Here is a 24657-nt window from a genome sequence, read left to right on the forward strand (position 1 = left end):
ATGGGTTAAATGTTCCAGTCATTTGTGCATTAATGCATATTGCATAATTTATGTTTTTTTAACCGCCAGTTTCCAAAGGGAAGGTGGGAAAGCGGATCTCTATTTTGTAACTTGAAATATCAAAGATGAGCTCTGTAACAGGACTAACTGGTTAGTCTTGATTAAGAGCCGATCTGTGCAGATTTGAGGCATTCAGGAGCATGATAGGATTAAATGGGACAAATAATAACCCTGTGGTTAGTGAATCTCCACATCCACACAAAGCCTGGATCCAAGATAGTCAAAAAATTCGAGAAACCAACAACACCTAATCGTATGAGTTAAGATTGACATATCTGCAGATTGTCCCTTAAAATAAATAATATTTCGATATAAATGTGTGTTTTGTGTCTGGCTGGTTGATCTTGAAATGTTTAGCTAGTTTTGGAGAATCCTAAAACTTTAATAATGCAACAATAGAAATATAGAGCATTTGATTCCACAAATTACTACAATAAAGGACGGTAAAGAAGCTAATTTGCAAGTTTAAAACAATCTCTCTGTCCATGGTGCTGAAATCTTTAACATTTTGATTTATCAACTCAAATATGTGTATAAATATAGGCCACATTTTTTACACGTTTTTTTGGCTATTAAAAAGTCAGGTGTTATTTTTATGTTATTTAAAAATACAGCTTTAAAAAAATCTTTTTAGGAATATATTTGCTTTTGTTTTGATGCAGCTTTGACCAAGATGCGGACAAAGGGTGAATCTCTCCAGAGTGCAACTGATCGCTGCGCGGTGATTGAAGACCACAAATTGCTGCAATGAAGACGGTCGTAATTACGTTGCTTAATCACGTTCTCGAGGTCTAATTACCTAAAGTGCGTGTTTTAATTATGCAAAGCCGGGTCTAACAGTGACGGTTTTCATACACACTTGTTTTCGAATTATTGTATTATTGTACACCGTCATGGAAATCATTGTAATGGGCACAATAAAGGTCATTGGAGCCTCTATTTTCTCCGTTATAAAGAAACGTCTTATTGCAGCCCCGAAGCAACATCCAGCACCACGTCTGGCCTCCATTCCCGACACTTAGCGTGACTTACAGCTGAGGAAAGGGTAACTAATCTCGATTGAGTGGAAAATGAGGCTGCCTTGATTTCTCCTGAACTTTTACACCTGCTGAGGGATTCCGTAAGCTTTAAGCAGCGTGGAAAACACACACACACACACAAAGTTGTATTTGGGATAAATAATCAGATTAAGATTTTTTTTCTGATGTTCAAAATATTTTAATAAAGCTTTCAACACTGAAATACAAATAAACTGCCCTCTTCGTCCATATCTACAATAATCACAGCCTGTCCTGACAAGAAGACTCCGTGTTTGAGGGAAAAAGAAACAAAACATCAACTTATTAAACAATGTGCAATACAAGCAAAATATCCATCATAAATATCCAAAATAATAAATTACAAAAGACTTATTAAAACACCTGATAATTTCTTGATTTTGACTTTTTTCTGTTTTTCCTTTATACTGCCCTAAAATGAATAAAAACTGGCATGCGCTGCAGCTAACAAGAATCAGAGACAGCACAGCAATAACTGACTGATTTGGACCACTTAACTTAGTTTCTATTTTATTTCACCTTTCCCCGTTTAGAACATTCCACGTGGTCACTGATGAAGTTCGGGAAAGCAGGCCTTGACTCGGAGGAGAATGAAAGGAAGATAGAAAAACCGCGAGAAAGCAGCAGAAAGAAAGTGAGGCTGGACTCATGATCCGGGAAGATGTCCATCTATTCAAGTGATTAAGTCGCCCGAGTCTCCAGAAAGAGTCCATCATTGTGATCAATAAGTGACTTGACACTTGCGAGCCTGCGCAGGCCGCTCTCTTCTTCTGTTTGGTTTGCACTGCCATTCATACCAGCACTTCAAGGATGATTTATGTACACAATCAAGTATTGTTTGGAAAAAAACAACGCATTTTGATGCATTTATTAAATATTATAAAAGCATTACTTTTAGTCTCTAGTCTAACTTCAGCAACAGCAGTCTTACTTTTTTCCTCCAAAGTGTCCCCAAATGTGTTCTGTCGTGTGCTTTTAAGTCTGTCAGGTGCAGTTAAGGCTTGTCAGTGCACTGTTTGCAGAGGCTGGATGTGGCATTGTTGAACAGGGTACATTTGTCGGGGCACGAGGATGTTGGCACCCCGGCGGGGAAGGGGTATCCGGGCGGTTGGTCGTACGCGCCCAGCCCGGGAGCTGCCAGCGCCGTGGTGGCCGGTATGGAAGCTGCAGAGATGGCTTGGCCCTGGTTGAGATACGCCACCAGCCTCCTCATTTCCTCCAGCGCCTGCGCTTGCATCAGGATATAGTTTTTGGCGAGCAGCAAAGTGGCAATTTTGGAGAGTTTCCTCACCGACGGACTGTGCGCGTACGGGATGACCGCTCTCAGCTCGTCCAGCGCGTCGTTCAAATCGTGCATCCGTCGTCTTTCTCTGGCGTTGATGTTTAGTCTCAGCATTTTCTGCTCTTTGGTTTTCTTACCTCCATCCGTTTTCCCCGCGGGCACCGTCCGCCCATCAGTCAGCAGGACCATGTCACACCTGCCGTCACTATCATCATCGGGGCTCTGCTCACCGCCGCTGCTCTCAGCCGCCGAAGTCCTGTTGGCGCTCTCCCCGTATTTGACACACAAAGATCCGGTGGGGAGACCCAGTGGTCCCCCTCTGCCTCCCACCAATCCACCGGGCTGAATTGGATCCGGGTCGGCTTGATCAAAGCAGCTGATGGGTGACTGGCGGTCTCTGGGTGGTAGTTCAATACCGGCTGACGATCTAAACGGGTCCATCTTTTTCGTGGACACGGCGCTGAGAGTTTTGTGAAAAATGTCTCCAGCGCCGCCGCTCAAGTTCATCCTCCGGTCCATATCCTCGTAGACTCCGCGTCCTCGCAGGTTTCTGTCGCCTGTGGAAACTCTTGGCGTGTCTCTGCTAGTGTCTCCCTCTGCGCGTTGCAAGTTGAGCTGCGCGTCAGGGGTAAAGTCGCAGCCTCGCTCCACTTGTCAGCTGAGGTGTAGTGAGGAAGAGGAGGCTCGTGTATTAAGTGTTGCTCTCTCCTTCCCGTCTCTACGTCTGATTCACCTTCTCAGGATCTCCACGATGGTCCTCCTTACGCGCAAGACGCTCCAGTCTTTTTACATCATTATCTCGAGGCGGGTTGTTAAAGAGAGTTCGCCTATTGGGACAGAGGCGCGCGCTCCCCTCTTTGTCTCCACCCAATCAGGTTAACGTTTTAATTAACGGGGTTTAAACGATGACAAGCAGTACAGCGTGCGCCCCTACTCTTCCTTTTGGGCATGTGTGTGCGCGTCTGTTAGTGACTCTGTTACTCCACAAGGACTTTCTCTGCTGCAGGTCGGATCATCAGTGGAACTAAAGACCAGTCTTTATGGGGCGGAAAGAGTTCAAATAATTAAAGCTACATTATTTAATACATCCATGTCTAAAACCAATAACTTTGATTCGGACAAATCTCACAAATTCTGGAAATTTTGTGGTCAGCAAGGTCTGATTCAATTAAGTTCAATTTTTTCTGATATTTCGTTACCTGAAGCTGAATTTATTGTTGTTTTTTGTCAAATCAAACAATTAATGATCACACAGATAATTTCAAAGTAGGCACATTTCAGTTTTTCCAAGTCCCTTTCAGCTCTGCACACAATAAAATCCAGAATAACAATGCTGCCATCTTTTGGATATTAAGGGTTATTACATCTTGGGGTTGAAATTTTATTTAATTTAGACACAAACAAATAAAGCAGTCATTCAAACTTGGCTGGAAACTTGAGAAGTTTATAGTTTAACTAACCAGAAATTATTTTTTTCTTTATTATGGTTCATGTAATAGTCCTATATTTGAAAAAAAATATTATAGTATATATTTATACACCCCCCCACACACACACACAATCAGGACCATAATGATTTGGACAGAGAAACATTCTGTCTAATTTAGTTTCTGTACATTACCACAGTGAATTTTAAATAAAACAACTCAAATGCCATTGAAGTGCAGACTTTCAGCTTTTATTCCATGGGTTGAACAAAAAGATTGCATAAAAATGTGAAAAACTAAAGCATTTTTTAAACACAGTCACTTCATTTCATGGGCTCGTAAGTAATTGGACAAATGAAATAACGGAAAATAAAATGGTCATTACTAATAGTTGGTTGAAAAAAACCTTTGTTGGCAATGTCAGCCTGAAGTCTTGAACTCATGGACATCACCAGATGCTGTGTTTTCTCCTATATATATATATATATATATATATATATATATATATATATATATATATATATATATATATATATAATATATATATATATATATATATATATATATATATATATACATATATGTATATATATATATATATACATATATGTATATATATATATATATATATATATATATATATATATGTATATATATATATATATATATATATATGTATATATATATATATATATATATATATATATATATATATATATATATATATATATATATATATATATGTATATATATATATATATATATGTATATATATATATATATATATGTATATATATATATATATATATATATATATATATGTATATATATATATATATATATATATATATATATATGTATATATATATGTATATATATATATATATATATATATATATATATATATGTATATATATATATGTGTATATGTATATATATATATGTATATATATATGTGTATATGTATATATATATATATATATATATGTATATGTATATATATATATATATATATATGTATATATATATATATATATGTATATATATATATATATATGTATATATATATATATATATATATATATATATGTATAGTGCCCCCAAACAGTTTTTAAAATGAGGACATGTGGAATACAGTAGTTAAAATATTTTAACAAAAGATGATGCAGTGAAACTTTGTGTTTTCCTCCCATCACGTGTGAATGACACATGGGTGGGTTTGGTTAATTTACTGATGCCTTCATCTATCTCATTGCATTTACCTTGGGCTTCAAAGGAATTTAAAGTAACAAATGCATAAACAAAGCACAAGTGGTTAAAATGTAATTTTGTCTTGTTTATCTTAAATTACTTTTTTTGGCAAATCACACAATTGACAATTGATCTAATGTTAATCTTAAAACAGACAGTATGTGAGGAAGAATGCATGTTCAATTTCTGTAGAATATGTGAGCTGTCTGTTTTTTTTTTTCAGCTCTTTGGACGGCACCTTAGTTGTAATTCCACAAAGAGGATTTGAAGCAGGGCCTACTCATATTTACCACAACTCAAGGAGTCCCTGAGTGCACAGATGTGTGGTTTATGCAATAAACAGCAAGTCTGAGCTCTTCGTTAGCAGCTTCTTTTACATCTGTGTTCATAAGGGAATTATTGAAATTGAAGCCTACAGCCACTTAGTAAATATTCTCCTCTATATTCTATATTTGTAGTGGCAGAAACTGAAAGAAACACACAGAGGCTCTAAATTCTTCCCCTTTTCATAACAAGGTGGTTAGTTACCACGGCGTATGTGCTCCTAACATGTAACTATGATTACAAGATACATCTGCCAGTTGAATGCACAGAGAAAACGCCTTAGAGTTCTTCACCCAGTGAGTGTGTTGCCTTGGCAGCCACATATGTGGAGCAGGAATACGCTGTGTAGTAAAGGTTGATCATGCTTCTTGCACAGAACTGCCAAATGGACACAAAATCATGTTTAAATTGGAAATCTTTCCTCTTGTTTTAAATAATCGGTAAATAGATAACTGCACTGCCAAAAGAGGTACCCTATAATTAAGAAAAGAACACTAATATTAAGAAGAAACCTACTAGAATGCTCAAAAGGTATCTGTCCATGCAGCAAGTCATTTTTATGAAACAAGAAAGTTTATAATGATAAATTAAAATCTAGAAACCAGGATTCCACACAAACATTCATGAAGGGAAGCAAAAGCTAAAAAAGATATGTTTTAGATCGAATTACCTAAAATTCATTTGTTATCCAGCTCAAACATAAATATTTGTTTGCTAGTTCTCAGCTTGTGGTTTGAATTTTTTGAGTTTTTATGTACTTAATTGTATTTAATTTGGATCACAGTGACAAAAAAAACTGTAAGTGGAAATTAATATTTCAAAAGAAAATGTGAACAAAATGAGAATATCATCTTATTACAAGTTGGCCCATTTTAATAAATATTCACAAAATGTAACTTTAGCCCTTATTCTTAGAACATAAATCTAAATTATTTTCCCCCAAATATAAGTTCTTATTCTGAAATCAAGCAGTTTAAGGTTTTTTTGAGTCGTGAATCAAGTTTTTCTATTGTCAAGTATGGAGCAAAATGATTTTGACTTATTTTAATATAAAAAAAAAATCTACTTCTAGATTCTAACTGTTAAAGACAAAAAAATAATGATCTCAACAGTTTTGATTTTAAGAAAAGCTTGTAAAAGAGCAAAGAAAAGTTAAAACAACTTCAAACCTAATAAAATACCTCAAATGTCCAAAGACAAGGTTTCAAATCTTTGCAAGAATTAAACAGTTTGCAGTGAAGGATTCAAAATCCGATCTTAGTTCCAGCAAAACATTTCAAAACTGACTTTCATGAACGAGCAAACGTCCTAAATTTCAGAATAAAAGCATCATGGTCCCTGTGGACCTCTGGTCATCACAAGCACGTTTAACACTTTGTTCCACACACTCAAGGTCAGCACATTAGAACCTTTATTCTATCTTGTTTCAATTAGCTTCTGTGCCTTCTGGGGGCAAAATGCTTGAGGAGTTATGATCTAGCGAGAGAGAGAGACGATCACTTTGTCCTGAGATCACCTTCATGGCCAATCAGGCCCCGCTAATGAGACAAGATGGGCGAGGACGGAGAAACAGCCATTACAGTAACACTGTAAATGTCAGCACTTTGCAAATGAGGAGGATGACAAAACTGTAGGATATAGTAGCAAATGTTGTCATCGTGTAGCTCCCTTATTCTTTTTCCTCTGTTTCCTTAGTGAAGAGAGTATCTATGTTCTCCTGGAAAATAGTCAGTGAATAAATAAACCTTTAACCCTCCTGTTATGTTGCAGGTCAAATTGACCCATTTTAAAGTTTGAACATCTAGGAAAAATAGTTAAAAGTATTTTTTCAGCATGAAACTTCTCCTGCTTGCCTTAATTAGTGTAATCAACATATATTATGAATTTTGTTCATTTCACATATTTGCAACCCCCCCCCCCCCCGCATGTTTATATCACATAGATACTGTTCGGGTCAATTTGACCCGGCAGTCAAACTGGAGGTACAAGGATCTATTATTATAAGTAGTATTGCTTTCTTTGCAGCTGTGAGACATATTTCACCCCAATCACACATATAGACGCGCACGCACACACACACACACACACAGGTGTCTAGGTGTTATGACTTTTGATAGGAACCATTTATGCTCTTGCGGGAAAACTCAACCCACATTCAGTGGACACTCAACAGGGGAGGGGCAAAACATATAAAAGATTCTCTGCATGGGAGTCCTTCCAACATTACACAGGCAGACCTTTACAAAATGAGCAGCCAAAGCAGAAAGATGACGGTCCAGGAGGCTCTGGAAGTCATCACTGACCATGATCAGAAGAAGACTATCTTGAGCTTAATTCTAATTCTAATGATTCTGATTTTGAACCAGATGAGGGAATTACTATTCCTGTTCCTCCAAGCAATAATTTCATATCAAAGAATGGTGAAATACATTGGTCTTCATGCCCAAATATGCGTCAGACAAACCTGTCTGCAGAAAACATAATAAAAACAGTGCCAGGGCCCACTAGGATGGCAGTGACCATGTAAATTCAATTCAATTTAATTTTATTTTATTTGTATAGCCCAAATTCACAACAACAGTCGTCTCAATGGGCTTCGTATCGGTAATTGAAAAAGTAAAACATAAAATCGCGGTAAGGAAAAACACCTAAAAAAAAACGGATTCCAGAAAAAACGAAGAAACCTCAGGGGTGCCCACATGAAGGAGGGATCCTCCCCCAGGACGGACAGGCGATTACCAGAACTCATAGAGAAGAATTAATGTATCTAAATCTACAACTAAATATTTAAAGTCCAGCAGACAAGCTTCATCCAGATGGAATTGGGGGGATGGCCGGGGGCGCGAGTCCAGCCGCAGACAGGATCCAGGTCAAGACAAGCATGACCTGTGCGAAATGAGCAAAATTAATTTGCACAAAGCACAATATGATGACTGATCACTCCTGTGCTGTGTATATTTACAGACACACACACACAACTTCATATCGCAATTGCTTGTTTGTTGTATTTTGATTTTGTTTTTTTCTGGTTTACAGTGCATGTATGTAAAACAAAATTTCAATTATTATGTTTCAATGTTATTTAAAACTATTGTATTTTATATGGTGTTCTTTCAAAAGTAATACAGTAGTGAAAATTTTGAAAAAAGTTTGAACATGTATATTTTTAAGAAAAACGAGTGAATTATCTAATAATTGAACCACTTCCTGTTAATGGTAAAAACACCATTTTAACTAAGTTTTTGAAAGAATAACTGGTAATGGAGTTAGTGATGATGTATTCACACTGCTCGTTAGGATTTTTTGGGTTTCAGACATCTTTTAATTAATAAAAACTTCACCGGGTCAAATTGACCCAGGAACATCATCTCTGTTCCTCAGAAACGAACATAACAGGAGGGTTAAATTTAAACTTACTAGAAAATGTGTGCAGCAGCACAGAAATTCATGTGTCTGTGCTTTTAAATCAAGATAGGGTCACCAACCTGCCAGACTTATTACAACTGTTTAGATTGTGTTCAGTCAATCAGAATCCTGGAGCTCCAGATCAATCAGCAGCAGCTTTTTTAAAGTTTAAAGTCAGAAAGTTCTGGAAATGTAGTTTGTAAAAACTCTCTTTTGTGATGCAGCAACTGCAATGGTCTCCCTGCACTCCATTCTGATGCATCCACTTGCAGACAAATGGATCCATATTTCTCTTTGTTTTCCTTGTCTGAGCTGAAATTTGGCTCATAACTATGCAGCTGGATTGCTCCAATATTGATTGCTATTTTTGTTACATTGCTAATGTTAGGTTAGGGTTGTGAAGGGCTGTAAAGCTAGAGAGCGTAGGTGTAAACAAAGGGATGATGGGACATCAGCAGAGGCTTACGTCTGCGCCAACAGTCTTGCCCACAACCCAGAGATGAATATCTGATGAGCTCCTGCCGGTCTGCAGAAACTACGATCTAGAAAACAACAGGTTTTTTTTGTACCTAAAAACGTCATAATTATCATTAAAAGACCATTGAGAACGTTTTTGCAACAGATCAAAATATGATTGAAGTGGTACTTTAAAAAGTTTTGGGTGATTCAGGGATATGGAAAACAGGACTTTCGTATCAACCATCTATAAGGAATATTTGTCATTCTTTCATTTATCTAGTGCACACGAATGGAATGGGTGGAGAAAAGTCTCCGGTGTGACGTCTGATAGAAGAACTAGTGAGACCCGCCATGTTGTTCGGCCTAGAGACAGGAGGCAGAGCTGGAGGTAGCAGAGATGAAGATGCTGAGGTTCTGTTTAGGCGTGACCACGGGGGATAGGATCAGAATAGTACATGAGAAGGACAGCACATGTTAGAGGATTTGGAGATAAATTCAGAGAGGCCAGGAGGCCAGATGGAGATGGTTCGGACTTTTCCAGAGTAGAGACGGTGAATGTTTTGGGAGACGGATGCTGAATCTGGAGCTGCCAGGCAAAAGTTCTAGAAGACCACAGAGGACGTGGTGAACAAAGAGATGTATGTAGATGGTGTTAGAGTAGAAGACAAGGTTACATGGAGGAAGCGGATTCTCTGTGGCGACCCCTGAAGGAAAAAGCGGACAGGAAAAGAAGAAGAATTGGACCAGGATGAACCAATAGCGACTTTGAATCGTATCAGCAACCAAAACTTATGATATGAATTGAATCGTAGTTAAAATGAATCATTAAACTCCTAGTTAGCAGTGATTTTGGAGTATCTACTTATGAAGCCTGGATGTGTAGAAGATTTGGTTCATGGAAATCGTTTGATTATCAATTATTAAGTTCTACCACCAGAGGGCGCCCCAAGACCCGCAAATTCCAAACGCGTGGAGGTGAAAGAGGTGATGAGAAGGAAAGATGATTCGCGCTGGATTATCCCGGGCAGTTGAATCCTGCTTTTTTTTTTTTTACAAAATTAACCTCAATTAACACATATGACAATATATCTAAACAGACAGATTTATGTTTTTTCTCTAAAATCAGGTCTATTTTAGCACGATCGTACATCATTCCAACGAGGTGGCTTTCGCTGCTGACTTCTATTTTTTGCCAGATCTCCATCTTTTCAAGTAGACTGGTCGTTTTAAAACTAACATTCTGCGCACCCCCCCTTCCCCCTTATAAAATCAAATGTCCTGTTCCACTCATCCCTGACAATAGACATACAAGTATATAAAATCAGGGCAACCCCCTTCCCATACGGCCCCGTTTCAACCCTCCCCGTCACTCTAATCACACACAGCTCTGTAAAATGCTTATTTTTTCTTGTCAAAGTGGCGGAAACGCGACAGATTTTTGGCATTTCTGCGCAAAAACAATTGAGCAATAAAACGCAATTGGAGATCTGGCGAAGTGGATTTTAAAGGTTAACTTAAAAAGCTCAAATCTCGCTCTCAAATGTGTCAAAATCTCCTTTCCGGAAGCAGCCGCCTCATGGACGCTCCTGCTGTCAGATTAACATCGCCTGTTTCTCTGTCATCAAGCGGAGGCGCCTCGTTGCTCCCTCAGATAGAGGCTCGCATTTGAGTTTACAGATTTTTATCAGGCTGCCTTCTCAGCTCTCTTGGCACTCAGATGTGCGCGCGCAGATCTTCAGCCGTCCGTTTGGACTCCAAGTGCAAGAGTGACTAAAGTTCCTCGAAGACGCATGAACCTTATTTACTAAATGTTCTATTTTTTCTCCACTCACAGTGGGGAGATTATTTAAACCCAATGTGTTCTGAATTTAATTCTTAATCCGAATTTTGCACAATAGCTGTGAAATATTATCACGGTGTGTCTGATTTATCACAAGGAAAAGATCTAATAAAACGGAACTCTTGGGTGTTGATGCGTGGATCGGCGCGTGTGCGCAGTCCGGGCTGCATTCCTGCACTTGTTAAAGAGTTGAGTCATTTCCGCTCCTTTGCCGGCAGGCGACTGAAACAAAAGGTTGGTCTGTGGTGCGCAGAATTCAGCACCACATAAGGTGGACAGCGCTCCGACAGCCTGTGAGAGGATGGACAGCTCCCACCTACACACACGCACGCAATACCCACGCACATAAAGACATTTGCTCACATGAAGCCAGTTTACACATCAGTGAATTCACTTTATTGTTGAAATACATTTAAACACAAACATTTAAAACATGACAAACTTTATTATAAGGACGTCCTCACTGTCTTTTTTTAATTAATTTTAACTTGTTCTTTTTTTTTTGATCGAGGCATGGAGGATCATCTCTTGGCATTCACCGCGTGCCTTAATTGTAAGACATTAAATCAAGGTCCGCTGTGAACACGGAGAGACACAACCCGCTCTTCTGTGCATGTGTTTGCACGCGCGCGGGTGTGAGTGTGTATCCGTCCTCAGTTTTTTTCCGGGAAAACACTTCAAACCTTCACGTGCGTTTTTACGTCTATAGGATGAGTGTGTTTTGCAGAATCCACGTCCAGCACCCTGCGGCTAGAAAAGGTTCGAGCTTGCCCAAAAATGAAAAAATCTTGGGGATCCACAAACGGTCTTGTCCTACCTTATTTTAAAACGCATTCAACTGAGGAGAAAGAAATTAGATTACACAGCTGATTATACAGAGGCTCTATCAGTATTGGGGGGGTGATGATTATAGGATCCACGTTGATTTTTGCAGGTAAAAATGACTCTACTGAGCAGTTTCCATCGTGGTTTGCCCATAGAAGTCCTCCACCGATGCACCTAAAGGAAAAAAAGAGCAAAAACAAAATGCGTCATGGATCTCAGATTTAGCTTCACATTTTTAAACGTTTATATTCCACTTTGGCGTCCAAAAACAAGAAAGTCCTCCGTTCGCGTGAAAGTATGGATTTTATGGTGGGTTTTTTTCCCTTCTAACACGCGCGCGCCCACAAAGCCTTCTGCTCTCCTGTCACAACTCAAAGTGGCGCAAATCTCTAAATCGGGCCGCCGAAGAGCCTCGGAAACTGCGGCTGTCCACCCGGGTCCGAACAAACGGAACAGATGGGAAAAGCGCGAGGCGAGCCTGGCGCTCCGGCACCACCTAAATGGAACAGATCTCTCTCCGCCCGGTCTTTTCCTCTGACTTTGGGGATTAATGCTGCTCCAGCCAAACAAATGAGGCATCTGCCTTCAGCAAGAGGATTGGGATGGCGATGGGGGGTGGGGTATGACGTCACCAGGCAAACAGATGTTCCTATATCTTACCCAGCGTCCTCCTCATCACTGCCCTGCGTCCTTGAAAAAGTGGGGGAATGAGTTGACGACTTCCCTGCGCGAGGGTTGAACGTTTCTGGGTGAACTGGGCTAAACTGGGCTGCCGTGGGATCTGCGTGTCTGCGCACGCGCGCCCGGCACAGGAAACGCCAACAATGGTCCCGCAAAAACAGTGAAGCCCCAAATCTGGCATTGGCTGTGAACGGTTATGCAACACTGCACAATTGATTAGAGGGGGGGCAGAAAAGGGAAGAAGTGCGCACTGCCGCGCACGCCAATACAGTCCCACTCGAGCATGCGCATGTGCACTATCCCGCGCACACCCGGGCAGCCAGTGATGAGGGAAGATGCTCGAGTCTGTGGGCAACAAATGCTGCGTTTGGCAGGATATGATGACTTACAGATAACTCCAAGAGCCTGATGGAGGCTGGGAAATCAGGAGCATTTAATAAAGGGCGCTTCGCTGCGCATGTAAACACTGCGTAAATTTGTCTTTTGTGCTCAGAAATGAACAAATTATTCTTTACAGGAGATAGACAAACATTTACTGTTCTATTAATGACATCGGATAAAGCACACGTCAATGTAAAATGGAAATAAAAACGTGCATATAGTTACATATTAATGAGCCGGCTTTAAAGGGAGCTGCTCCCCATAAATAAAAAAGCTCCTGAACGCAACACAACCGTGGAGCATATTTCATATTTCGCTCTTTAGCCTCAACAGAAACCGTTAGAGTGGGTAGGAGCAGGTGCAGGCTCGAGCAGGCTCGTGCACGGTGATGGAAACGCATCCTGTAAGTCACTTGACATGGATGTGATGGATACAGAAACAAAGGGAATCGCCATTTTAGACGGAAACGTCTCCATCCTTCGAAAGCCATGGTTGCTGGAGCTTCATGCAGCGCCCGTCAGCTCAACACTAATGCTGCATCCCAACTCCCTCCTCACCGGACAATAAAACGATCCCTTTTGTCCTCCCGCGGCGCGCAAAAGAAGAAAATCCAGATCTCAGAAACCCTCCGTCCTCTATAGCCTTCTCATTGATTATGCAAGCGTCGACATGAAAACCGCGTGTGCAGCAACCTGCGCGCCTCTGCAGCTCGTTTTTAGTCGCCTTTTTTGCTTGGAGAGTGCTTCATCCCCCAAAGCATGCACTTACAATGGCAAGTGCAACGTGCACGCAGGGGAAGGGAGAAGGACCGCTATGTCCCTAAAACGCTGAGTGATCCCTGTTTCCCGAGTCATCTGCAAACGCTTCCTTGATGGTGGAGGCACACAAGCGGAGAGGTTTTACAAAGGAGCAGAAAGCATGAAAGGCGATACTCACCATAATGTGCTCCACGCCATATGGTGGATCCCAGCACTGTATGTATGTATCCCCCTCAGATTAAAATGGTTAACTTAGCTGCAGATCGTTGGGTGATGGTTGAGGAGGTGGAGGCACGCTTGTATTCCCGGTTTCATTCGGTTGTGCAAAGACTCCGTTTTGGCGAGAGCCTGATAATGAGAGCGACGCGGCTGCCTCTGCAAAGCATGGCTGTGCTTTCTCGCTTCTTCTTCTTTTTTTCCAAAAGAGGGCAGGTCGTTCTGCACATTACAATGAGTAAAATCACTCTCTTTCTCAACCTCTCTCGCTCTCTCCACATGCACGCGCATGCACAAGTTTATGATTCAAATGCGCGCTCTGGAGGATAGTGTATTTATACTGTTTGCATGATTTAGTTTAGTGCTCCATAGGTTTGCTGTAGTAAATAGTATCCACACAATTTATTATCAATGTGTGCGTTCCATTAGTGCGTAATGGATAATTCATTCTCCATAAATCGGATTGTAGCTGCACTTACGGGGAATCACACCAAAACATGCATCTCTACATTTGCATAAATGCTAAACCAAATCATATTTTGTTTTTATATACAACCCCTGCAGCCGTGCATGCTGCCTTTTTGGATTTCATTAGTCTTATGCATGCGTTCAACATCAAGGCAATCATTGATTGGAGCCAGTGCAGCCCTGCATCGCTCGTTTGCATCCCCTTCACTTCCTGCCGAGATGGACTTCCAGGCAAGGATCCAATCGAGACCAGGGCCTATGGATGATGTCATCTGCGTAACCCCACTAACCCTGTAGCCAAGGCGGAACACACGAGCCTGCTTATGCCTCCTTATACCTACAGCCTATTAATATGTCTCATTGCAGCGGTAGAAATAGCCTGCAGGTGTTAACGCGCTCTTTTTCTTCGAGCTCTCTCCTTCTGTCATCTCCAGACCTGAACACCCACTCCATGTTTCAGTTTCTCCCCGTTTTTCTTTATTGTTTCACTCTTTTACAGTCTTGGCCTTTGGCGGCTGTTAAAAAAAAATCCAGTCAATCCAATGATGCAACGCTGGTGTGATGCAACCCCAGCGCGCTGCTAGCAGCGCCAACGTTTTGTCAACATTCTTTGTCTCATTTGGAGGTTGGAGAGAAATTTTTCCCGGGTTTGCGTCAGGCTTCATCCAGAGGGAAGTTTGGGGAGCTTCTTTTTCTCTGGCTCACACAGAGAGAGAGAGGGGGGGGGGGGGGGGGGGGGACCATTGTTCCCACTGAAACAATGGGAGCTGCGGGGCGGCGTGCAGCAGTGCGCACATGAATGTCTAGGGCCCCGGTATGTGTGTGGGTCACTGGCCCGGGGTCTCCATCCAAAAAAAAACCTTTCCCAGCACCTCACAATGAACCCGCACAAGGTCGAGGCTCCTAGGGGTCACAGGTCAACCCCTTTTGTCCCGCACTTCAAAACACATAAACATGTATTAATCAAGCGCCTGCTACCGGGCCCCTCTGCAGGAAAAAGGGAGTTTAGGGGGAGAAAGGGGGCAAAGAAGTGGGGGAGATAGAAATAAATGACCAGGAGCTGCAGAAGCGCATTCCATCATTTGCACAGGGGGAGTTTGAAAAAGTTGTAGCCACTGTGCGCAGCCGATGGATGTGAACTTGCTGCAAAACAAGGGTGGATTTTTTTTTTCAATATTAATGAAGTGCTGCTCCGTCTGTGTCGCGATTCTGCCGGATATGTGACCAACATGTCTGGGATTTCTGAGTCCTTCTGCGCACCTGAGAGGACAAAAAAGAGAGCGGAGCCGTGAGTTCAGCATTTTTGACGGGAGATCACGAGAGTCAGCGGCGGCGTAGGATCGACCTCCACGTCCACGGCGAGAGCAAGTGCGCAGCTAGATTTAAGGCGACATGGAAGTCACTTTCTGTATATTTCAAGGGAGGCTGCGCACCCCTCCCCCACATAACGACGATAATAAGGCATCATTTTTGATCGATAAAAAAAACAACATTCACTTAATGACAAACTCTCCATAAATCCACGATGGAAAATTATAATTTGGAAATATTTTGATCTGGAGCAGGCGGGTAAAAATGTATTTCCTAGTTTGACTGTGAATAGGCCTGTTTGCGGACATTGCAGAATCATAACACGCGTCGGCTTTGAATTGTGTAGATTGAGTTTAACTGTCTATAGTGGTCCAGAGCAACCACACGTTTGTGTGCAGAAAAATGCTGCATTCATGCGCGGTGCAGCGCTAAATGCTGCAGGTGCGTCCGTTTGACTTGAGAGAGCCAGACATCTCAACTGCTGCCTTCTTCTTCTTCATTTTTTTAATTGTTATTTTGGATGAAATTAGGCATTTTCCCAGCACCCCACAGCCAACACAATATTCCCCCAGCATGATATGTTCTGATTTAATCCAGGTTATTTAGATTGACGCATTTTTAGCTCACCATAACAGCAATGCATGTTCCTAAAAGGAAACATTTTAAAGTAACATTTTGATTAAAATTACGTTGATTTTTGTCTGTCAAGCATACAACTTCATATTCTTCATATTCTGTTGGCCTTTTGGTTAATGTGAGTGCACAAAGGTTGGGGAAATTATTGGTTTTGTTTTTGACATAAATCAAACTGTTTGTTTCATCAATGGCAAAATAAAAGTTCGAGTAAAAGGATCACAAATAAATAAAAACAAATAGTTTATGACATTATATTAAATGAGAAATGTTTTTTATTTGTTATGAAGAATGAGGGTTTATTAGTGATTATTTGCATCCTAATTTGATTGACATTATAGATAAATGTAATGTTGTCCTCTGAACCTTTCTAGTGGTTTTATTATAAACATATGGTCTTTGTCAATATTTTTGTCAAAATAGTAATTTGAGTAAAATTACTTATAAATTCTAAAAAAAAATAGAATTTAGCAATGAAAATGTGGTTGGTTTGCTCATGTTTGTTAAAGGTTATGTTGGCTAAAATTTCCAGTTTCACTTTAATTTCTTTATTTTTGTGCTTCGCCACATGCTAAATCTTTAACATCTTTTATTTGAGAAACCTTTATACCTGATATGTTATATAATTTAAAAATAAAGCACTAACCATAACAGTTTTGTGTGGCTTTTCTTTTTCAATTCTTTGGAAAGCTTAATTTCACCTGAGAGTTTTAAAGCAATGCACCAGATTTAGGTCTTTGTTGCAGAGTGTTACCTTATTGAACCTTGTTTCTCTCTTTTTCCTGAAGGTTATGTTTGCCTGCTTAACCCAAGTAGGAACGGTTCGTTCCCCAAGCTAACATCAAACACTAAACAGCAGTTGTTATTTCATGGTTGCGTGCAAGCAGAACCAGGTCAGCTGTATGGGTTGCAGGCCTGCTGGCTGTGTTTGTGGAGCCCTTCAAAGCGTGTGCACGGTACAGACATTGGCACCTTCTCTTAGCATAAAAAAATTATCATCGCACAACTTTGCATCCGCTCCTGTAAGACCAGCACATCTGAGACTGGTTTTGAATATGTGATGAACTTGAATTGCGTCTTAATGTGAAATATTTAAACTAAATTCTCCACAGCTACTGAGCTGAATATTTTGTGGTCTGCTCTCCAGTGGTGTTTTGTGTGAGTGAAACAAGGGTGAGTGTGGAACCTTCCCCCTCTGACATTAGCAGGGGGTCAAATGTGCATGTAGGGCATTGGGCTCTCCACCTCCCCTCTCTCAGTGATGTTAAATGTCAACCAGCAGCTTCCACAAAGCAAGGTGAGCCTCCTTTCTGATGCTTATGCCTGAGCCATAACGAGTGACTTCTAAAGTCATGTTTCTCCTCCATAAAGTAATTAAAACTGTGGAGGAAGGGGTTTTTGAAGAACCATTTAGGTTTTTCCTTTGAAGTTAATGTCAGTTTAAGATGTGTAATTTATTTTTTATTCTTTTTCCAAAAATTTGTATTAAATTCTCTTTAACGCGTTGTGATTGGAATAAAGAAATTGATTTATGTTGGATGTTTGTGCTCATTTTTCTGATGATCATTTTGTTCTAATAACTTGAATCCCAGTGCGGCTCCGTCACAGTTGTTTTGTGGAAAAGTCGCTGCGGGAGTGAAATGATCAGTCCGCAGATTTTACAGGATGTTCTCTGGATTATTGTACAATCCAATAATTGCAATGCATGCTTATCAAGTTGTTGTTTTTTTTTAGAAGATCCACCATGTTGATCTCACCTGATGTGCACGAATAGTAAGATGATAATCTGCATCACTGAAGCATCCATACTCAAAGATGTGCATGTTCTCCATCTACTCCAACTATTCTTTAATGGAAAGCCCATTGAAGCACAATCAGCAGGTCTGTTCCTACCATGTAAGTGGTTTCCTTTCACAGCCCCAAGGTATGTGAAATGGGGGTCAATGGGTCTGTTATTGTTTTTCTCTGCCTCTTTATCCCCGCATAGCTCTGTGATGTCAATGGCGAAGTGACAGAGACAGCAGGAAAGAAACAGGAAGCAAGGAGGAAATAACTGCTATCAAGACATGTACATTTTCACTCTCAACTGAGCCGCAACTGCTCCGGTAGGCATGGATGCATGTCTATATGAAGAAGGAAGAGCTGCAAATATCATTTATCCCACCCAACAGGTCAAAAAGAAACACCAGCTGTTGAGAGAATGCTGTAGAAATACCAAGTTTAGGCTGAAATATCTCAGCACACATGATCCTTGTTGTCTCTGTAGGCAGAGTTGACATCACCGCCTTATCAAGATCACAGAAATGATTAAAGGGGTCATCTTTGTTTTTATCCTGAGCATCCTTTTTGTACTGCCATCGTTAAAAAGGTTGTTCTTTTTTTTGGTTTTGCAAATTTTCTCAATTTTTCTCTTTAAGTTAGAGTCAAAATTTTCATTGTTTCCCATCATATTACAGCCTTGTGCCATTAATGAAATCTGTCATGAGGTGGAATTTTCTGCGTCTGTCTGCAATGTGATCATTGCACCAAAGCCCAGCCACAAATTTCTTTTTGATATAACTTTATTAATGCAGCGAGAAATGGATGAGCATATGTTTCATGCTGATTACAATCCCTGTCTGACTGTGTGTCCTACTTGCTCAACTATCGGAATGAGAATGTGTGCCTTGAGTTAATGCTGATTGCAGCAGCTGCCAACACATGCATCTCCATAGCAACAATAATGGTTGCCAGGCAACCGTGCTCTTTTAGGGACACTGAAAGAAGCCCAAAGGCTTACTAAAAATATATATGAGCATAGCGGTTCTTGAACGCCTCAGCCAAATGCACGCTGTGCTTGGAACGACAAACAGTTAAATGCTTAAGATTGTGCAGGTTGTTTGCTCTGGTTCTGATGCAGAGCGCAGCGACTATGATGTTGCTCTACTTTGACATGAGCGCTGAGCTCCAAATGGCAGCCACAAATACTGATACCTTTCATGACATTAATACAGAGCCATGACAGAAGACTGGAGGTTTTTTTATGGAGCTTATTTGGAGCAGCAGACAGCCTGGCTCAAAGAGATAAAGAGTTTTTTTTCCCCCCTTTTTTTCTCTCCCTCAAATAAAATATACACGCGAAAAATGGGGCAGCTACCAGCCATCTTGGCTCCTGCATCGAGCTTTCCCTTGCAGCTCGCGCAGACCCAGGTGGCATGCGCACACGCTGTGGAACAAAGCATTCCATCAGCTCAAGTGATATCACTGCAGTCAGCTCAGCTGTTTCTGCCTGCGCTAAAAATAGCGTGATGGAAACAGTGGATTGCCTATGCAGAAAGTATTTAACTCCTGACCTGAAGCCTCATTTTTTTTTCTTCTTTTGCACCGAAGTGTTGAACTGGATCTGTGCCAGTGCAACAATTATAAAACATGAGCTGCTTCTTGGCTCGTATTTTTGAAAAAATATTCTATTAAAGTTTAGTGTTTTGAAAATTTTTTTTTTTTGACTTAAACAAATAAAATGTAATACAAAATTATTTTGAAGAAAATAATGTGTTTATTTAGCATTTATGTGACAAATGAATCATTTTCTTGGTTCAGTTTTCTTGAATATAGTATAGAATGGATGCATTTGAACAGCTTCTGTTTCGTGGCTTTCTATTTCGCGGAATACTAGTTTGGCACTTCTGAGCAGAACATCCTAGTGTAAAAGGGCAGAATGTTGAGGTGAAACTTAATGGCAAATGCAGAGATAACAAGAGGCACCAAGCTGGGGAAAGGCTCAGTAACTTTGAGAGCATCATGAGTGTGCAGCTTATCTTGAATTTACTCAAACATGTACTCAGCTTTCTTCAAAACACTAAAACATAACCCAGCACACTGGTGAAGTCTTCAGCCTCTGCAGAGATTACAGACCCTGCAGCAAAGTCCAGCCAGCCGGATCCAAGGTTGGGGTGCGGTTGGCGAGGCGCCAGGACGTGTGCAGGGGGCTTTGCCATGGCGTTGGCCCTCGCAGGCTGGCAGCATTCAGGAGCGTAAAGGCATTCAGTGGTGTGAATGTCTTTTTGTCTCAGAGCAGCATGCCAGGCTAGCTCTAATGAGGCAGCTCTTTGTGGCAGGCCTCTCAACATCAAGTGGGCTGGTGGACTCATTAACCTGACTACTGCAAATAAAGCAGGCAGGCACAAGAGACGCCTGTGATAGCACACTTAAGGCTCGGCTGAATCCCACCACCACCACTGCCTCCCCCTTTCCTTTTTCCCTGTAGTCCCTCAGGCTTCCCAACGCTGCTCTGATAGGAGCGAACCAGCCTTTGGCCTATTTCAGGTGTCCCAAATAAGGGATGGAGGTGATTTCCGATTTTCTTATTTAGTCTCTCTCATAACTTAAGCCTTTTAGTCATGCAACCTAGTTTTATGCAGATGAAAGGAATAAAACAGTCGTGTTTGGTCCTGTGACCACTTTTACCAAAGTTTTTATCGAATTTTACCTTAATGAAGCGTCTCGATCAAATGATTGAGTTTCTTCATGTCGTAATGTACAATTTCATCATGAGAGGGTTATATTTTGACACTTTGCACAAACCTTAGACTTGTATAGGAATTTGCACCAAAGCACACTCAACTATAAGTTACTATGTTGACTGGGTTCATTTATTTGCAGAATATTAGGTCGTTATCACCATAAAAACAACAAAAAGAATACTGTCACTACAGCGCCTTGGTTAAAATATATAAGAAAAATGGGGATACATTATGAAATATTGCAAAAATGATGCCTTTTTGGTTATTTCTGTCCATGAGGCACCATATTTATCAAAACTACAATGCTTAAACAGTCAATTATTTGTCTAACTAAATAGTAAAAAACATGAAAATAAAAACCAAAAATTCACCCAATAAAAAAAAAAAAAAAGGTAACACATTTTGTTCAAGTTATTTATATTTTTTTCCTCAAAGGTGGTTGTAACTCTATCTTCAGCTTTAAAATTTGATTTTAGACCAGCACTTCGGTATCTCCTGCGCATACACTTTCTTGCACATTTGAATGTATTTTCAAATGACAAAACATGTAAATCAATAAAGGTGAATAAGATGTGTGAGTTTCTGTCTGTGTTTGTGTGTATGTGGCAGGTTGTAAATGACGTTGCACGCCAACAGGCTGAGTTCAACCTAACCAGGCAGAAGCCAAGCTAATATTTTATCACCCACCAATGCAAACAAAGGTGCAAAAGTAATAATAATAATAATAATAATAATAATTGCAGAGATGCAAATTTAATTTAGAGTGCAATTTCAATCAGTGATTGAGCAAATATTGTAGAAAAAATTGTAGAAATGAAGAAAATGTCAAGAAATCTAACAATTTCACAGTTTTGTTGCAACACTGTCTAACCTGAACAGACGTTGATGACTCACAAACCCGAACAGGATTCTTAAACTTCAAAGTTTTTTTACACTTTGCTTAAAAATTAGGTTTCTTAATTATCTTATTTTAAAAATTGTTTATTGTTTTAGTTTTCTGAAATACTCTAAATGTTGTTTTTTGCTCATGGAAAGCATCAATTTTTTGTCTTCATATTTTGGGGCCACTGTAGTGATCACATGTAATGGATTTTATAGTTATGTTTCAAGTTTTTATGGCATTTTGATTTTGAAGACAAAAGCAGATTTCCTTTTTTTTTTCCAAACAGATTTTAACCGTCAGGGTTTTGTCCTGCTCTCGCATTTCTGTTCGTGCTGGCTGAACTGCTGTCAGTCTGATTTCAGTTTAATGGTTAATGAATCCTGTTATGCCTTCTTGAATGTTTTAAACTTATCTACTTGTGTGAGGCGTTGATCATCTTGACTTATTTAGGTCAGCGAAGCTTTTATGGCTTGTTCTCCCAGCTGATGTTTGAAAGTTCGCAAGTCTGCTGAAGTGTATCTGCTTTCTTGTTTTGATGAATATTTTCTACTCACCACTGAATTATGTATCTAAGTGAAATTGGGTCATGAGCAGCTGTTGTCTGCACACTGGCAAGGACAGGTCACACACTCATCTTACTATATGACAGCATTTTGTTCCACATTTTTCATTTTTATTTATCTCTCATGACCTGCTTGTTGCAGACTCTCATTGTAATTGCTTTTGGGTGTGCACCCCCCACATTAGAGCTCAATCTTAATGTCATGTACTCTTTGATATACAGCCTCTGAAATTGCTTAAGTGTTTGATAAGGTTGGTTGTATGTAGATTAGACTCATTAGATATTCCTTCCACTCTTTTTCTTGATGTTTTATACTTATTTTGTGACACCCCCCCCCACACACACACACACATTGTCTTCCCTGCTTAGTAAATGATTTTAATCTGGCGATGCTGTGCACTCTTGATAAGCCCTGCACAGACTCCTGCAGCCAGACAGAAGGCAGGAAGAGGCTAACGCCACGATGAGCACTAATCGTGCCTCATTTTCTGAAAGAGAATATTCATACCAACATCAAAGAGTTCAGCAATCCTGACGCTGAAAAATTACAGATGAGCTTTCATTTATTAAGCAGGCCACTAATGTTTATTTAAATGATATTTGTGGTTGCATTATTGATTTGTCATCACAAAATTATCTGACACAATGCAACGGCATCATGAGATGTGAAGCTGTCTGCAAAAGCAGGAGTGTGGATTGAAATTTAAAGGGAGTTGTGTAAGAGATTGGAGTTGCAGCTCAGCAGTGATGGTAAAGAATGTTTGCCCACACCAGAAAGAAGATGCACCCTTATGTACACTCAGAAAGAAGACAATCTTCTGAAAATGTGTTTGCAAGGCTTAGGCGGTTTCTTTCTCCCATTATTTCTCCTTCTTTAGGAGATTTGCTGCAAATGAAAGTGGCAATAACTGCTACAAAATGTGCATCCAATTCATTTCACTCAGCCTAGATAATGGTGGAAGTGTTCTGCAGAATTTTTAACAAGCATCGCCTCTCATTTTCCCTTTGGTGTCTTTTCCTTTGCAGCTGGTGGCTACATTGAACGAATGTAGAAAAATCCTCATCAAGGAGTCTGACCTGAGTCTGTCCGTGCACATTTATGCGCGTGCACACTTTTATTAGCTGCCCTCGTACTGTTTGTCAACACAACACATGTAGACGAATTGCTATTGACAAGTGCACACAATACACCAAGGGCTACTGAGAAGACTCAATAAAATTGAAAGATAGGCTTGTTGAGATCCAAGGCCTCCCTAACTTCCTATAATAGACTCCTCTATTCTTTGAAATGTGATTTAGGCTGGAGCAGTGGCTTTCAGAAGTCTGTTAGCCTTGCTGCCCATTGCTCCTTCTTGTAATGGAGAGCATCGGAGTCACGGACAGGGTTTTTTTGTGTGCACTAAAGCATTCACAGCACAATAAAAGAGCCAGCTCAACAAAAATCTATCTTAATTTGATGGGATAGAATTAATTTTCACATCAGAGTTCAAATCAAGCTCTCCTATCTCCTTATTAATCAGTAATGTCATGCACCGCAGGTGCTCACATTTTTAAAGAACATTTTGTGAGTCGGCAGTAAAAATATGTTTCTAAGAGGATTACATTGCTCGAAAATGTTGACGTTTTATCAAACATTGCAGCAGCAGGAGCAGATGAGACTGTTTTTGCTCTCCTCTTCCTCTCCTGCAGAGCTCTGATGGCAGGGCCGATGGGATGACGGCGTGCCATCTGTCCAGGTATCCCTCTCTGCATGCAGTCAGCTCCGCTTTGTGCACATGCCTGTGTGTGGGTGTTTCTATTTTGTAATTCTTTTTTCTTATCTGTCACTTCTTTTTCTAAGAACTATAAACCTCTTTTAGCTGCAGCCCCACTAAATAATTGTATTACTTTCATTGACTGTGTGTACACAGACACACGCGTTAAACATGTACTGCATAAGACCAGCACTTCAGTATCTCCTGCACAAATACTTTCTTGCACAAACACATTTAATTATATTTTAAGATGACCAAACACGCAAAGCAGTAAAGGTGAAGAAGCTGTGTGTGTGTGTTTTTGTCTGTGTGTGTGTGGCAGGTGGTAAATGACATTGCACGCCAACAGGCTGAGGTCAACCTCACCGGGCAGAAGCCCAAGCTATATTATCAACTGGGTAGCTGGCAGCCTGTCCTGCTGTACAGACGTTTCTACAACACACACACACACACACACATACAAAGACAGACAACTTGCTAAAATATTGATTTTTAAGCAGCATGAAATTCTAAAGAATCGTAACGATTTTACTGTTGGGAGAAGCATCACTGCAGCTGAGGCACCATTTTCAAGGCT

The 24657-nt window shown here is 40.3% G+C and overlaps 1 protein-coding gene and 1 non-coding gene across 2 annotated transcripts; both read right to left on the reverse strand.

Annotated features, from left to right (window-relative positions):
- Positions 1-1262: 1262 nt before the first annotated feature.
- On the reverse strand, positions 1263-3347 carry bhlhe22 (basic helix-loop-helix family member e22). The gene has a single exon (XM_004081043.4). It carries the CDS (start codon positions 2917-2919, stop codon positions 2113-2115), a length of 807 nt encoding a protein of 268 aa, XP_004081091.1. The 5' UTR covers positions 2920-3347; the 3' UTR covers positions 1263-2112.
- An 8272-nt stretch (positions 3348-11619) lies between these two features.
- mir124-3 (microRNA 124-3) lies at positions 11620-11710 on the reverse strand. The gene has a single exon (NR_107197.1). It is a non-coding gene; the product is annotated as a microRNA 124-3 (primary transcript).
- Between the last annotated feature and the right edge of the window lie 12947 nt (positions 11711-24657).

This window comes from Oryzias latipes, chromosome 20 (assembly GCF_002234675.1).
Source record: "Oryzias latipes chromosome 20, ASM223467v1".
Taxonomy (NCBI): domain Eukaryota; kingdom Metazoa; phylum Chordata; class Actinopteri; order Beloniformes; family Adrianichthyidae; genus Oryzias; species Oryzias latipes.